At 34.2% G+C, this 17941-nt stretch overlaps 1 protein-coding gene across 1 annotated transcript; it reads right to left on the bottom strand.

The window, feature by feature from the left end:
* Positions 1-15505: 15505 nt before the first annotated feature.
* LOC124889716 lies at positions 15506-17701 on the bottom strand. The gene is made up of 2 exons (XM_047401695.1): positions 17515-17701; positions 15506-16137 (listed from the first exon to the last, which is right to left on the bottom strand). The coding sequence occupies exons 1-2, from the start codon at positions 17699-17701 to the stop codon at positions 15506-15508; spliced, it is 819 nt and encodes a 272-aa protein (XP_047257651.1).
* Between the last annotated feature and the right edge of the window lie 240 nt (positions 17702-17941).

Raw genomic sequence — 17941 nt, forward strand, 5'->3', positions numbered from 1 at the left:
AAAGGGTAGGCAATGGCCTAAGAAGAAGAATTGGGAAACTTCTTATTTGTCAGCTAGTGCTCTTGCTCCTAAGCCTTCAGGCAATTGGCACTTTCAGTATAGCAATTATCATAAGGCACTGGGTTCTTAATCTCATATTAGTGAAGCTTAGTCATCCTACCTTATCCATCTTGTCGTGGTTGTGGAAAGCTCCACTTTGGTTATTGGAAGGATGAAAGGAATCAGTACTTTCATTTTGGTCAGCCAGGTCATATGCAGCGATATTGTCCTTCATCTAGGGGTACATATGGGGCTGCAAAGTCTCAAACTGCTACTTATTTAGTTCTTGCTACTGAGGGCACTACTTCAGGTTTGGGAACTAGTCGGAATCACCTATATGCACTCTACACGCATCAGGAATCTGAGGTATCCCATAATGTTGTCACTGGTATGTTACATTTTTTCTCCTGTGATGTTTATTGTTTGATTTATCTAGGTTTTACCCTATCTTATGTGACTTCTTATGTGGCTGTACACTTTGGTTTTGGTCCTGAAAGTATTTCTGACCCCTTTTCAGTTTTTACCCTAATGATAGAGTCTATTATTGCTAGAAAGGTCTATAAGAGTTTTGTGGTATCCATCTTTCATTTGAAGACGTTGGTAGATCTAATAGAGCTTGATATGGTGGATTTTGATGTGATTTTGGGGGTGGATTTGCTACATTTGTGCAATGCCTCTCTGAATTATAGGACCCAAAAAGTCATATTTTAGTTTTCTAATAAATCAGTAATTAAATGGGAGGGGAGTTCACTAGTACCAAAAGGGAAATTTGTTTCTTACCTTAGGGCTCAAAAATTTATATCCAAGAGGTGTTTGTATCATCTAGTTTGGGTCAAGGATTCTATCTCTGAAATACCCTCTCTGTAGTCTATTTCCATAGTTAATGAATTTCCTGAAGTTTTTCCTAATGTTCTTGCTGGGATTCTTTTTGATAGGGAAATAAATTTTGGGATTAATCTCTTACCAGATACTCATCCTATTTCCACTCTACCTTATAGAGTAGCTCTGGCAGAGCTAAAAGAACAACAAAAAGATCTCCTTAATAAGGGTTTCATCTATCCTAGTGTCTCTCCCTAGGATGCTCCTATAGTTTTCATGCGAAAGATGGGTCTCATAGGATGTGCATATACTATCGTCAGTTGAATAAAGTTAGTAGGAAAAATAAGTATCTTCCTAGAATTGATGACCTCTTTGATCAACTTCAGTGTGCCAAGTGTTTCTCTAAAATAGATCTTCATTCAGGCTATCACCAATTGAAGATTAGGGAGGTTGATATTCCCAAGACTATTTTTCAAACCCGTTATGGCCACTATGATTTCTTGGTTATGTCATTTGGATTGACTAATGCACCAACTATTTTTATGGATCTTATCAATTAGGTGTTCAGATAGTTTTTAGATTTCATTATAGTCTCTTCATTGATGACATTTTAGTGTACTCCAAAAGTGAGGAGGATCATGCAAATTGCCTCAAAATTGTGTTGCAGACCTTACAGGATCAGCGGTTGATTGCAAAATTTTCTAAGTGTGAATTTTAGTTAAGTATTATGACTTTTCTTGGGCATGTTGCATCCAGTGAAGGGAGTAAGGTGATCCATAAAAGATTGAGACGGTTAAGAAATAGCCTAGACCCACGACTCCAACTGATATTAGGAGCTTCTTGGTCATGGCAGGTTACTATAAGAAGTTTGTGGAGAGTTTCTTACCTATTATTTTCCCTATTATAAGGTTGACACAGAAAAGGTAAAGTATCTAAGGTCTGATGCTTGTGAGGGTAGTTTTGAAAAATTGAAGGATAAGTTGACTTTTGCTCCTATTTTGACCCTACCCAAGGGTACTAAGGGGTTCATTGTATATTGTGATGTATCTTATATGGGACTGGGTTGTGTTTTGATATAGTATGGGAAGGTGGTGTCTTACACTTCTAAACAACTTAAGGTTCATGAGAGAAATTACCGGACTACAACCTAGATTATGCAGATGTGGTTTTTGCTTTTAATATTTGGCATCACTATTTGTATGGGGTGCATGTGCATAATTATTTAAATCATAAGAGCTTCTAGTATGTGTTTATGCAAAAGGAATTGAATCTTATGCAAAGGCGGTGGCTTGAATTGCTTAAGGGTTACGACATGAGTCTGCACTACCACCCAGGTAAAGCTAATATTGTTGTTGATTCTCTTAGAAGGTCGTCCATGTGGAGTTTATCTCATGTTGAGGAGGATAAAAGAGGATTGGTGAAGGATATCTACCGACTGTCCAATTTAGGAGCTCGCCTTTTGGACTCTGAGGATGGATGGGGCAATTGTTCAAGAAGTAGTTAAAGTGTCTCATGGGGATGAGTCAAGAAAAAGTAGGCCCTGGTGTAATACCCCGTACCTTTTCCTATCTTGAAATCATCTCAAAAATATTAAGAGCTTTCTTTGAAAGATGAATCCACTTTTGTACACGTGGTATTTTTAAGATTTTCACTTTTTGTCATTTGTAAAATTCAATAAGCTTTCCATCGATATAAAATTTGCCTAAATCCAATAACCGGGTAAGAAGTTATGACTATTTCAAGTTCCCATAGTACAACAGCCCCATATTGGTCAGTGGAGCACCGCGCCACAAGCTAAAATGGCAATTGTCCTTTTCCAGTGTCTCAGTGTGATTTCCTCCGTGTCGCGCCAAAGTTTTAGGTCGTAAGAGAAGGGGCAACATGATGGCTCCGCATCGTTCCATCCCTCAGTGTCCCAATTGTCAAATTCCAGTGACACAGCGCGATAGCGCCGCGTCGCGCCAAGGGTCCAATTCGGGAAATTTTTACTAAAATTACAAGACATGTCCAGGATTAAAAGGGTCAATTTCTCACCCCTATTTAAACCCCTTAACACATGATTTAACCACTTTTCATCCAAAATACACTCTCTTCTCTCAAAAACCTCTCAAGAACAACCTAGGGCTTTTCATAGAAGATTTAAAATCAAGAATTTCCTCTGTCAATCTTCGTGTATTTATGAACCAAGGTATGTGTTGTGTTCATTCATGGATTCCTTCCATCTATGAAGCTCAAGAATCTTATTTTTATCTATAAATCGTGGTATTTATGTTGTGGGTTGATTGTAATCATGTTGTTGAAGTTGATTGATTTCAAAGATGGAGTCCTTGTGTGTTTTTCATGATATTATGTTAATATGCAAGATAAAATCCATGAATTTAGTTGCATATGATGTGTAATTTGATGATTTCACCTATGCTCTAAATTGTGCATGCAAGGTGTTTGATAAAATGGATGATAACCATGTACTTCGTGAAATCCACAACTTATTAGATTATGTATTGTTGATATGGATCTTGTACGCAAAAAAATCATGCTTTGTCAGTTTCCTTCTATCGAGTCCTGGGGGTACTTGTACCCAAAAAATATAGTTGTGTGCCTAGAATCAGCGTCATGTTTCCAAGATATCCTAAGTCAAGCAATGTTCAGTAGAATTCAGTTAGTCTTATGACTCAAGAACACTCAGTAATCTCAGTAATTTTAGTCAGTTTCAGATATCAGTAGCATTTTGTCAGTCAACGAAACTTATTTAACTCGACTCAGTTTATTTCATTTAATCATTTTTAGAGTCTATTCAAATGGGAGTAGGAATTAGCACCGAGTGAACCCACGGATGGGAACACAAACTGTCAGATGAGGTTGTGATTCTTAGAAGTCATCCTTGCATTCCAGAACTATGTAGCCAGTATAGGTTGAGACATCAACACTGTCTGGTAAGGGTTGATGAGGTGAATAAACACTGTCAGATGAGGGTCCTACCATTTTCGTTTAGGGGACATTATCAGTCGAGGGTCACCCACAGCTTGTCCTTACCAGTGACGCGGTATTGACACCCTTCCAATTGGGGTTACAGATTGGACCCCAACTCAACCATAATGGTGTATTAGGAGAATATCGGTTATATAACTACTTCCTATAGTTTCAATTACAGAATCAGGACAATCAGATATAGTCATTCAGTTTTAGTAATAAAACTCAGATAGTTCTACAGAATTCAGAACTATCAGATACAGTCATCTCAGATATAGTACGGAACTCAGCTAGTTCCACCAGATTTAGGACTGTTAGATATAGTCACTTATGTCATCAGAACTTAGTTATCAGCCATGTTAGTTATCAGTAAATTTATGTTATTATGATCTCAGATATAGTTACTATGTATTCATGCATGTATTCTCACGTTCATATTAGTCACTTAGCTAGTATTGTTCATGCACACGAACCACATGCATTCAGCCTACCTCATATGCATACCAGTACATTCAAAGTACTAACGCATTTGCGGTATGGTGTCTTATACCATAGGTTCAGAAGTATAATCTCCAGAGCATCAGTAGCATTCCAATCTCAGCAGTTAAAGTTAGCAGTGAGTCCTCATCTCTCGAGGAAATGATCATCTATTTATTATCTCATTAAGTAATTTATTAGTTGGAGGTAGTTGGGGACTTGTCCCATCAACTCCTCATTCAGACAGTTCAATCAGTTAGAGGCTTTCCAGACTATCATGATATTTTAGTTTTGTTTTAGGTATTTCATACCCCATTCAGATGTTATATATTTATCAGTTATGTTACAGTCTTGAACCTTATGGCCTTTCAGTTCATGTTTCCGCAATCATATAGTATATTATGTAGTATACAGGTACAGATATTAGTCATGGGTTAGCTTGTGGTCCTTCGGGGTCATGAGCACCGTGTAGCATTCTGGGTACCAGATCCAGGTTGTTACACCTGGATCCCATACTTATGCAAATTAAAGATGGTGTGCGTCAGTAGAACGTTATGGCTTTCAAAATTAGAGAAGACGACATCTTGATATATCAAGAAAGGTTATGTGTTTCTAATGTAGATGGGCTGAGAGAAAGGATATTGACCAAAGCTCATGTATACAGATATACAAATCATTACGGTTCAACAAAAATATATCATAAATTGAAAGAAATTTACTCGTGGAATAATATGAAAAAGGATGTGGCAAATTCTGTTGTCAAGTATATGGTCTGTCAGCAAGTCAAAATTGAGTATTGGAGGCTTGGTGGCATGTCTCAATATATTGAATTTTCCATATGGAAGTTGGAATGATTAATATGAACTTCATCATGGGTCTTCTGCATTCTCAAAATTAGTATGATTCTATTTGGGTCATTGCGGATAGAATGACCAAATCTGTTCACTTCTTACCTGTGCCAACTAACTACTCAGGAGAGAATTATACAAAGTTATTCATTCGATAGATATTCAAGTTGCATGGGGCCTCGGTGTCTATTATTTCAGACCATGGTATGTAGCTTTCCTCTTATTTTTGGCATTCATTTCAGAAAGGGTTAGGTACTCGACTAAACCTTAGCATCGCTTTCCACCCTCAAATAGATGGACATACAGGGCATACTATTTATACTTTGTAGGATATGTTAATGACATGTATGATTGATTTTAAAGATTATTTTCTACTTATCAAGCTCACTTATAATAATAGCTATCATTCCAGTATCCAAATAGCCCCTTTTGAGGTCCTTTATGGTAGATGGTGTAGGTCTCTGATTAGATGGTTTGAGGTGGGTAAAACAAGGTTGTTTGGGCCTCATATTTTGCATCAATCTATGGAGAAAGTAAAGGTGATTCGATAAAGACTTAAGACTGCTCAAAGTCGTCAAAAGTCTTACGCAGATGTCAGACAAAGGAAGCTGGAATTTGGAGTTGATGAGTGGGTGTTCTTAAATGTTTATCCTATGAAAGGATATGTGAGATTTGGAGAAAGGGGAAGCTTGATCCCCATTACATTAGTTCATATCAAATTGTATGAAGCACTGAGAATGTTGTCTATGAATTGGAATTATCGGTGGGCCCATTTTTCATGTATCCATACTCAAAAAGTGTGTAGGTGATTCTTCCTTACTGGTGACCATTGAGGATATTCATTGTCCAATGAGGAAACCCTGATTGAAATCTTTGATAGGCTAGTTCGGAAGTTGAGGACTAAAGAAACAAGTTTGGTGAAAGTGCATTAGAGGAATCAAAATGCAAAAGAGGCTACATGGGAATCGGAAGAGGATATAAAAGTTAAATACCCATTCTTGTTTCCAATGTTTGATAAAAGTGCTTAATGTACGAATGTCACTTCATCTCTTGATGCATTTAAAATTTTATTCGTGAATCCCCCTATGTTCTTCCTATTATCATGCTAAGGGTGTCCTAATCTCTCATTCATGGATGAATGATCCTAAGGAGGGGATAATGTAAGACCCCAAAAATTTTGACAAATTTATTTTAGACCCTCCCTTGTATTTAATGATAATTTTTGAATTGAATCATGATAAGGGATGTTAAAGGGTTGTTTGGAAAGAGTTTCAAAAAGCGTTCGAGGTTATTTTGGGACCCCAAATTAAGGAAGGTCCACGATAAGGTTGTGGCACACTAGGTGCCATTCATGATAGCAGCATGCCACGTCAGGTGCCTTCTGTGATAATAGCATACCACGCTACCTATGCTCTGTGATAGCAACATGCCATGCCTTTGGGAAAAAATCACTCAGTTTCATTATTTTTTCAATTGGGGAAAGGGCTTTTTAGTCTTTTGCTGTATTAAATGACTTTAAACACTTCCTAACTCCTATTTACTTATCAGTTATCAACTTTTATCATTGTTCTTCCTCTTTTCAACTTTCAAGAGAAGAAACTAAGGGTTTTCTCAAGAATTCAACACTCAAGGCCTTAAACTCAAGCTTTTCTTGAATTCACTCCATCAAAAGGCATATTGGATACTCCCTATTTTAGTTATTGTATTATTGCATCAAATTGCTTGATATTTACTTGTTCTTGAATGATTGATTCAAACTAGGGTTGAGGATTTTCGGTTGTTTTACACTTATATTTATTTTTTCTTATTTTAATGATTTCTTCATGATTTAAATGGTGGATTGTGAACTGAATTTGTGTCTCATGGTAATGGTGGAAATTTGGCAATATGGTTTCATAATGTTTATGAATTCTTGCATGATAATGACTTGAACCTCAACCCATACCATAATTTAATTGTTAAACAAGGATTTTATAGTGTCCAAACTGTCATTTGAAAAATTGCATAACATTAACTGGTAAAAAGGTTTTAGAAACACCCTTGGGCTTTGGTTATCGATTTTTAAATAGAAATTAGAGTCTAACGATTAAATAAATTATGGATACGGTATGGCATAACTGGAATAGTTTGCAAGTTTTTTGGTATGAAGATACCAAGTTGGAAATGCCTTAATAAATGACTTCATGGTTAATGGTATGTAAAAATTAGTTTTAATAGGCCTTAAAAAAAATTGTGTAGCTCACCGAGAAGGTGTAATCCTTGGAGGGCCAACACTGGAAACTACATTTGCCGACGTTAGGGGTCTATGACTATTGTGTCAATTTGCACAGTATATTTTTGGGAGGCTAATTAACTATTGTTGGCTTTAGCCAAATTTCTCTGGTCAATGCAACTAACATGGACTGAGGCCCTTTCAACATGGGGAGCCAAACCCATATAGCCCATGGTGCCTTTAGGTCGGTACGAGGTATATAGTTAGGATTAAATTTTGTAAACATTCATGTCTCATGTTCCGTGTCGCCTACCCCATCATCCTGTTTTATGACTAATTTTTGATAATTATATATTTTATTCATGTGCTTTACTACTGGTGTGGTACTTGTATATTTTATCTTTGTACTTGGGTTACATGCCAGTATTCGTCGTACTGACCATCCCCAGATGCTAAATTATTTCACGATGAAGGTTTGGAGGGCCTTTCTTTTGATCTTGCGCAGTGTTAGGTGGTTCAAAATTCATCTTAGATAGTTGTTAAATTTATAAGCCCTCTATCATTCGAAAGGCCAACTTTCTTTTAGTCTCTTATGATTTCAATACTTTTTTTTGGTTTTATTTTGGCCTAGTTGGGGGCATGTCACAATTTGATTGGTATATTTGTTCAGAGGCTTTCTAGATAGTATTGGGGTTTTTCTTATGGAATTAGTTTTGACTCAAAGACTTACTCGTTTAATTGTTATATCTCTTATTCTTCTGGTTAGCTTCCGCAGTTTATTATTATTATTGTGCTCTTGAGGTAAAGCTAAGGGGGTCATCTTTGGCGTTGGTTGGCTTGGGATTCCCATCATTGCCAGGCCCTGGTTTGAATCATGACAGGGCAGCTATGGCTATGCAAGCTCTCATTGTACAGAATAAGAGAAAATGCAAGTTGTCTATAGAAAATTGTCCCATTGCCTTACACTGATCCAGTTAGATATCTATATATAGATGAGTGCATGACCTCTAGAACTATCAATAAGATTCTCAGCTTAGTTACATTACACTCTAAGATGCCAGTTCACCACTCGATTATTTGAGTAACTAACTAACCAACTCAATGCACAATAAATCAATGAAATAGTAAAATTGGAAATGTACACAATACTAACTAATTAGAACTAACTAGTTGAATTTTCCAATATCAATGATGAAGGTACTTAAAAAATAGTGAAGGTGTGTGCAAGTTGATCAAAACACCATTATATCTATAAAAAGGAAATATATATAATATCTTCATCTATTTTAATTAGATGAGAAACGGCTATTTAAAGCACTATAAATCATAGTAAAAGTAAAGGATTTATAGGAGGAACTTTTGAAACTTATTCTGGGAACCAGTCCACCAATCAATCCAAACATTATATAGAAGGAGCAAAGGAAGTAGCCTAAACTTCTAGATAATGTGTGTGATTAAACATGATCATCAAAGAGGAATTCGATAGAGTAATTATTGGTGTAAAATACCACAAATTATAATAATTGCAGTTCAAATAATAAAAAAATATAAATCAAAGAAATTAGGATAATCTTCTTCTTGGTTGAGGCACGAATATCTTGCTCTCTTAAAGGAGATTCAAGCCCACTGCGGCATAATCTACACCGATCCAGGAATATCAACTCTTGACCTGTCCCCTCCAGGATACAGCATCCCACCATGATGTACAACTCAACCAATTCTGGATTAGTTGAAGAGTCTAAAGATCCATTATAAAAACACCTTCCTTCAATATATAATTACTCTTTTTGTATAGCAAATATAGTTAAAGAATTAGGATAATTTTCTTTGTTTCAACTCTCTCTTTCACAAATATAATTACTCTATTTTATACACTCTATATTTTCTCTAGTTCTTCATCTTATTCCTCATATCTCACAATATACTACCGCTCATCTATCTACAACACAAGAAAGAAGATACCCTTTATATAGGTATATATCTCTTCGATCGAGTAAATGAAGAAGTTGTGGGATATTAAATAGGAATAATAATGCCTTAAAGGTTACATAAGTTACTAGGCATAAAGTGATAGATAGTGGAAAATTAAATTGTTGGAGGTTATAATGTTTTTAAAGGAAATTAAGACCATTTTTTAGCCACTAATGTTAGTAGCTAAATGCAGCATTCTGATATGAACTTGTAACATCCATCCATTAGCTCGTCACTAACATAAGGTAATAAAGTGTCATTCAAGTGTGAGGTATTTCAAGCATATATCGACCATTAATATTGTCATTAACATTGTTCCAAAGTGGTGGCACTTTAAGGAAAATCAATGTGACACATTTATGATAATATTAAAATACCTAAAATCCATCAATCCCTCATTTATTTTAATATTAATAAGTGAGCTTTCACCAGTTTGGTTGAAGGGAGATTACTATGCATAATGAAGGTGTGCTCTGCATTAAATCTCCACATAGTAAAGTAGTAAGCTTTACTTTAGAGTTAGTAGTAGTCTCAGACCTAAACTATGACTGCTTAATGAAAATAAAGTATTAATGTCTACACACAATAGTCAAGGTTTTGACCTAAGCTTTAATAGCCTGCATATTATGGCCTTGTGTTATCTCGATTTTTCGTAAGCATTTTTTAGAATAAGCTCAATTCTCATAGAAAGCGACCCACATTCACACTCACTGTAACGCCTCAAAAATGGGTCCCGGGATGTCACATGGAGCTCAAGACTATGAGTAGCCTCAAGATAACCCTGTAAGCCTTCTACTAAATCTGAAGCTCATAATAAAGCAAATGTAGATATATAGTCAAAGCTAAAATGTGGAATTCTGTATGAGCTAAGCGGAAACCGTCTAAATATAATATATGAAAATACTAAACCCAAGAATCTAATCAATCAATACTAGAAATCCAAATCATATCTAGCAGTCTGACAAGCCTCTACTACTAATAACTAGAGAGCCACTAGGACAAGTCCCCAACTGACTCGAACTGACTAAAAAATATTGAATCAACTACTATAATAAACTAGAAAATCTGAATGACTGGGTCCTGAACTATGAGGACTCACTAACTATCGGGATGTAGATGGAGATGCTTGAAATCACTCACACTTCTGAAACTGAGCACCTGAACCTACATTATGAGACAATGTAGCACATAGACGTATATATGGATCAGTACTTTTGGATTGTACTAAGTATATGGGGGTGAATGCATAAGTAAAATAATATCTCAAAATCATCAGAATTTATAAAATAATGCATTCTAACTATAGATGACTCACATAAGCTTGAATAATTGAAAACTAAGAATTATGATAATGAGTAGCAAAACAAGAATCATGATAATGAGTAGCAAAACATGTTGTATAAATCTAGTGAGTTATAGCATTTAGTTTCTAAAAGCTGCACTTGCATTCTACCATGAAATCATACTATCTAAGTGTAGGAAGGACTCACTTTTATATTTGTAAACTGAAAACTAAAATCTAGTAGCTAATGACTTATATAAAATAATATATGAATAAAATTGTGAACCTATACACTTAGTTTCTAAAAGCTTTTTTGTTAGTCTTTACTCTGTTCTGTAGGATGTAGGGAGGTTCTTCTAACTGACATAAACCATGTGAGCTAACATGGAGTCCAACGTCAAGTTCTCTTATGGGAAAACCTCACGTTGGGGAGAGGTGCCATACTCTTGCCAAGGAGTATAACCTAATCTAAGTGATCACATCTACAAATGTCATTCATATAGAAATGGGAATAATCTGATAATCTGTACCTACGTTGGCTCGTAGTTCTAGGACATGTAAACATACCCAACTCGGTGCTAAATACTACTCTCTTTAATTTGTATGCTCATTCTATAGGAAATCCACTTTAAAACTAATATAAATGGTTTAGTAAAATCCAACTGTATATATATTAATTTAAACTGTAAATGAAACTATAAAGTTAATTCCATTTCTAAGCTAAGATCAAAAGATCAAATCTTTATTAAAATCTGAAAATAACTAGTCATAGGATGCTTAAAGCATAGTCATTCTTGAAATATCAACATTCAAACTAGGGCTTAGTAAACCATGCATAAAATTCATGTCAAATCATAATAAAGTTCATGCTTAATACTGAAAGCATTAAAATTCAATTCTAAATCTAGAAATTTATATCATACGCATGAGAATACGAAAATAGCCATGCAATTCATCCTCTAAATCACTTAAAATCTTATAATCTTCAAATAGCTATATTTGGGTATGAACCCTAAATTGAAATTCATGGATAATAATACAAAATCATGTAACTTTGTAATTAAAAATTAGTTTTGGGAACAAGGATGAAAGAAGTATCCTTGTTGAAAACCTCACATACCTTAATTGATGACTAGATGAAGAAGCTTGAACTTTAGGTTCCTATTTGTGCTTTTGAAGATTGATTCTTGAATATTTTTGAATTGGGAATCTTGAATTTTGAGTTACCTTGGAAAAAGAATGGTGGAATTTGAATTTCTTGGGGATTAAGATTTGAGTTCTAGGGTTTCCTTGGAGAGTAATTTTGATGAAAAGTGAGCATATTAGGATTAGAATTGGTTTAATTCTCTGTTATTCACGATTTGAGGGCTTGAGAAAAGACTAAATTGCCCTTTAAAAAATTTAACTCAAAACTGAAAGTCTCAATTTTTGGCCCCACCGCGATGCGTTGTTATCGCGGTGGCTCACTGGAAAAGGGACGAGTGCTATTTTGGCCTCTGGCATGATGCGGCATAATCATGTTGTACCCCTGGAAAATGACAAACGGGAAGTGGAACTTCTCTGTGACGTGGGCTAATCATGGTGCTCCACTAGAAATTGGACAATTATGAATTTTTCCTTCTCCGCGACGCGATGCTTATCGCGATGCTCTAATGCTTTCATTAAAATAGCCATAACTTCTTAATCGAGTATCGAATTGAGGCAAAATTGGTATCGTTGGAAAGATAATTCAATTATCTACACATTGGTGGGTCTAGAGATGAAAAATTCTATACGCATCAAGAGTTATATTCTTTTGAATTTAACTCTTGCCACACTAGGATCTAAACTAAGATAAGAAAAGTACGGGGTATTACACTCACATAGGTGAAATTTATCGAGGGTGGTCCTGTAATTTTGACACCCTATTCATAAGAGATACAGAATTCCATTAAGAGTTATTAGACTCAACCTTCATAAATCATTACTGGAACAAAATGCACTCACCATAGAGAGAGATAAAATAATAGTGCATTCACAACAAGTCATCATATGATTCAGTCTTCCCAATGAACCTTGTTATAGGATCTCTAGTCCCCAGATTGAGTTTCCTCATATATCACTCAGAAGTTTTTGATCTTTAATTCGATCCCCTTTGGTGTGCTTCAGATTATTTTCTTTCTAAGGCCTTAGTCTATGAATCTGGAAGATTATCACAAAGTTAACACAATTAATATTGGTATAGTATTGATCGATATGTTCTCACAATATTTTGTTTTTCTTCATATGGTCTGAATTTATCATTATAATAATAATTTACACTCTACCAATAAATTTTAGTTCTATCACAATAACTCGAAATTAGAGAAATCAATTTCTCAAAATAAAGTGATTGGTCAATTCACTTTCTCACTAGTTGAAGCTAAAATAATTAGTTCAACCTCTATGATAGAGTTAGCAAGTAATAAATTTTTTTCTTCATTTAAACAAATAGCACCAAGTATTCTCATTTGCATCATAAAATACTTTTAAGTATAGTCATAATATTATTTTTTTTGTAAAACAAGCCTCAACTTTTGTACCAAGTAAATATGCATTGTTTGATTGTGCCTATTAAATACTTTTTCTGCGTATACAAAATCAAGCTAAGTGTAGTTAGCCACATATTTTATTTTTTTAATTATACTAGCAAACTTCATTTTTATTTGTTACACCACTTTCACATATTTGCTTTAAAAGAAGTTGTGTGACTCTTACAATCAACAAAATTGCATTTCACAATTTCTCATCATAATGTGACATGTCAAGAAAAATTTTATCACATGTTTCAGGGTAGTTTTTTCATTCCAAGAATGAAATTTATCTCACTCAATTTTTCATTTCTTTGATAACATGCATGTTAGAGCCAAAGACATCAACTCATATAGTAATATGTGATTCATTTCAAGACTAATATATGCACTTTTAACACTTTATTATTTCAAAGCATTCTCACAAATGTAAAAGTCACTTTTTCCTCATTTCATTAGCCCCCCCCCCCCCCCCCCCCGCGCCATTTTAAGAATTTGACAAAAATTATTTTCATGAAAAATAGTATCATTTTATTCATGAAAAATATTAGGTAATTTTTTATTTTATCTTCCTCCGCAACAAGTAGAAAAGTTTTTACCTTTTCTTCACTTGAGTTGAGAAAGTAGAAAATACTTTACCCTTCATCACTTCCCTTACATCTCTTGAAGAGACTAGTGACATTGAGATGCTAAGATCTCCATCTTAATATCCACATTTTTTCAAATTATGAGAAAACATGAATCACCTTAGAATTGTTGGCGTAAAATACCACAAATTATCATAATTACAATAAAATAATAAAAATAAACAAAAATGAAGAAAATAAGATAATCTCCTTCTTGACTAAGGCATAGATATCTCGCTCTCTTTAAGAAGATTCAAGCCCACTGCGGCATAACTTACACTGATCCAGTAGTATCAGATCTTGACTTGTCCCCTCTAGGATACAATAGCCCATTATGATGTACAACTCAAGCAACTTCGGATTAGTTGAAGAGTCCAAAGCTCCACCACAAAAGCACCTTCCTTCAACATATAATTACTCTCTTTGTATAGTGAATATAGTTAAAGACTTTGAATATTTTTTATTATCCCAACTCTCTCATTCACTAATATAATAACTCTCTTTTATAGACTCTACATTTTCTGTTATTCTTTATCTTATTCCTCATATATCACAATATACTACCACTCATCTATCTACAACACAAAAAAAAGACACCCTTTATATAGATGTATATTTCTTTCATCTAATAAATGAGGAAATAGTGAGATATTAAGTAGGAAGAATAATGCCATAGAACTTACATAAATTATTAGGCATAAAAAGATAGATAATGGAGGTTATAATGGTTTTAAAGGAAAAAAAGACCATTTTTCAGCCACTAATGGTAGTAGCTAAATGCATCATTCTGAAATAAATTTGTAACATCCAACCATCAACTCATCACTAAAATAAGGCAATAAAGTGTCATTCAAGTATGAGGTATTGCACGCATGCATCTGCCATTAACATTGTTCCAAAGTGGTGGATTTCAAGGAAAATCAATGTGTTACATGTATGACAACATTAAAATCCCAAAAATCCATCAGTACCTATCAGTGGCGGACCCAGAATTTAAAGGTTGTGGGTGCTCTAATTTTTTTAAATATAACTTGCTAATGATGACATAATATAAATATATAACTATTTATATGCAACATTAAAATAAAACTACAACTAATATTACCATTGTCAAAAAAGACTTCTAGTCACAAGTTTCATGCAAAAAAGATTTTAGGTCATAAGTCTAAATTCAGAAAAAAAGACTTCTAATCATAGTACACCAATCATAACTGTACTCGACAACTTTTCATATTTTGAAAATGATGAATAATAGCATTATTACTTACAGATGCAAATATCTTACACTCTACATAGCAAACTAAACAATCATTTAAAAATTCATCACCCATGGTATTGCAGAGTTCATTTTTTATGTAGTTCATAGAAGAGAAAACTCGTTCCACAGAAGCAGTAGCAACGGCAAGAATGAAAGCAACTTGATGAGCAAATAAACAACAAGCCAAGTCAAATGCAATTCTGATTCAACCAATACTTTAGCAAGATCAGTAATTCCTTTCATATTGAAAAATCTTTTATTAGAACCTCGAACATGTGCTATGAAATTATCAACCTGACAACTAAGATCTCGAAGTTTGCTGCTATCAAACTCATTCGGATAATATTCAGCCAACCTCATTATTTTTTTCTTAGATCTCGAAGTTAGCTGGAGGTAAACAAGTCATACCAAGAAGTAAGTCAATACTCACAACGTCAAAACGATTATTAAGCTCCTAAAGTAGCAAATCAATGACAGCACAAAATCTTTTAACCCAAAAATAATGAGAATATGTAACATCAAGAGCTCTACGGTTTGACTTATCGAGAATGTAGCGAGCATTCATTTTTGTAATCTCTATCTCAGATTTATCACAAAAAGAAAAAAAATTATTCAGTAATGATCTCCATCCACTATCCCTCATCCATTGCAACTCTTGCTTTACAGTATTGAGCAGTTCCAGAGCACTGACAATATCTTGATCCATCTTTTGTAATGAGGAGTTCAAATGATTTGTTAACATTAGAACTTTCAACATCAAGTGTAGCATAAAATCAAAATCAAACCCCTTAATCGTATTCTCAAGAGTTTCAGTTGTAAGTATGTCAAGATAATTTGGGCACTCACGTGCAGCGAATCCAAGCACATAAAGAATTGATGAAAATATGTCAATGAAGTTCTCTAATTTCTTACAGTGAGAACCCCAAAGAATGTTACATGGCCATTGAAGTCCACATTCTTGATTTAATCCTCTTCCTCTGTGCACTTCACCAGAAATGATCAACTCATCTAACTTTACAGTTTGATGTTGTCTGAGAAAATTCCTGTGCTTATACGATGCTCCAACAATATTCAAAACATTAGTAACTAAACAAAAAAATCATCCACATCTTAACTCTTCTTCATAAGAGCCATGAGTGTCAACTGCAATTGGTGAGCAAAACAATGAGTAGAATAAGCAGATGGAGTATCATGCAAAATTAAGCTCTTAAGACCATTTAGTCCTCCTTGCATGTTACTTGCACCATCATAACCTTGTCCACAGATTTGGGGTGGACTCAGTGAGTGATCTAAAAGAAAAGAATAGATTGACTCCTTTAATGATCATGCAGATGTATCACTAACATGGACAATACCAACAAAATGCTCTATCACTTCACCTTTTTTGTCAACATATCGCAAACAAGTGTCATTTGCTACTTATGTGATATATCTTTTGATTCATCAACTAGTATCCTGAAATAATCACCATCTAAGTCTTCCATGATAACCTTGATTGTTTATTTTGCGCAAGCATCAACAATATCTTTTTGAATTTTTAGACAACAGATCATTTTAACTTTTGAGGCATTTTCTAAAATAATGCTCCCTACGTCCTCATCAATGTTTCCATACCATTGTAAAAGGTCAAGAAATAGACCTCTATTTGTTGATGATACACTCTCATCATGACCACGAAATGACAATCCCAAACTCAAAAGAAACCTTGTCACATCGATTGAAGCACTCAAGCGACGACAAGATTTATTTTTTTCTTTCTCAAAATGTTTGTCAAAAGATGTGCGAATATATTGTGATTGATTCATCAAGTCAATCATCATGTTGAAACACTTATTATAGGGGTGTGTATCGATCGGTTCGGTTTTACATATTACCGGTTCGATTTATAGATTTTCAATTTTTAAATATGTTAAACCAATAAATAAACCAATAAGATATTTTTTATCGATTTTTGATTTATCGATTTTTAGTCCTTAACGGTTCAATTTTTTATTTAACCGATACAAAAATACTCATAAAATAAAAATAGTAGTAACTAACATGAAAAATAATTTAATCTTAGTTGCAAACAAAAATCCTACATAATGTTTTTTAATTTACAAGAATCTTCAAGTTTGAACTAAATGTTGTTATGAGAAATTAAGAGTTTGTATAATTGAAATAATAGGTCTGTTAATTTGTAGAGATTAAAGAGAAATTAAGAGAAATGTCTAATAATTCATATATATATATATTCATTCTTATTGGGTTATCGGTTTACCTAATAACCCAATAAGAAAAAATCGTACCGAACCAATAACCCAATAATTTTTTTAATGAAACCATTAAAAAATCGTTAACCGAATAATCCAATAACAATAAACCAATAACATTTTTATCGGTTCGGTTTATCGGTAGGTTCAATTTTTGCACAGCCCTAACTTGTTGTGGATGTTATTAACCTCTTCAATATGAGTTCCGAACCTCTCCAAAGCCTTGTTTCATCCCTTAAGTCATTTTGCGTAAAAGCAATATCTGCCATATTTTCACGAACTTCATGCTCATTTTTAAACAAGTAGCAACACAAACAATATGCAGCATCTTTTGATACACTGTACTCTAACCACTTGGAATATTGACCCTTGAACCAACCAAGATAAAATTTATGCATTGTAATTTTCTTCTTCCCAAATTGAGTTTTCGAAAAAATGTGATCCTTAGGCTGACAAGGCCCCTTTTGAATATAATATCTTCTAACTTAGTCACGTATATTAGCATCATATTCTACTATAGGCCTTCTTTTTGCAGGGTCAGCTTTCAAACATGTAAATTCGATATTCGAAGTAGTAGTATCTCCTTGAACTTTCGAAGGTATGAATGAAGCAACGGGTGGGATAGTAGCATTAGAGCC

This window comes from Capsicum annuum, chromosome 12, assembly GCF_002878395.1.
Source record: "Capsicum annuum cultivar UCD-10X-F1 chromosome 12, UCD10Xv1.1, whole genome shotgun sequence".
In the NCBI taxonomy this organism is placed as follows: domain Eukaryota; kingdom Viridiplantae; phylum Streptophyta; class Magnoliopsida; order Solanales; family Solanaceae; genus Capsicum; species Capsicum annuum.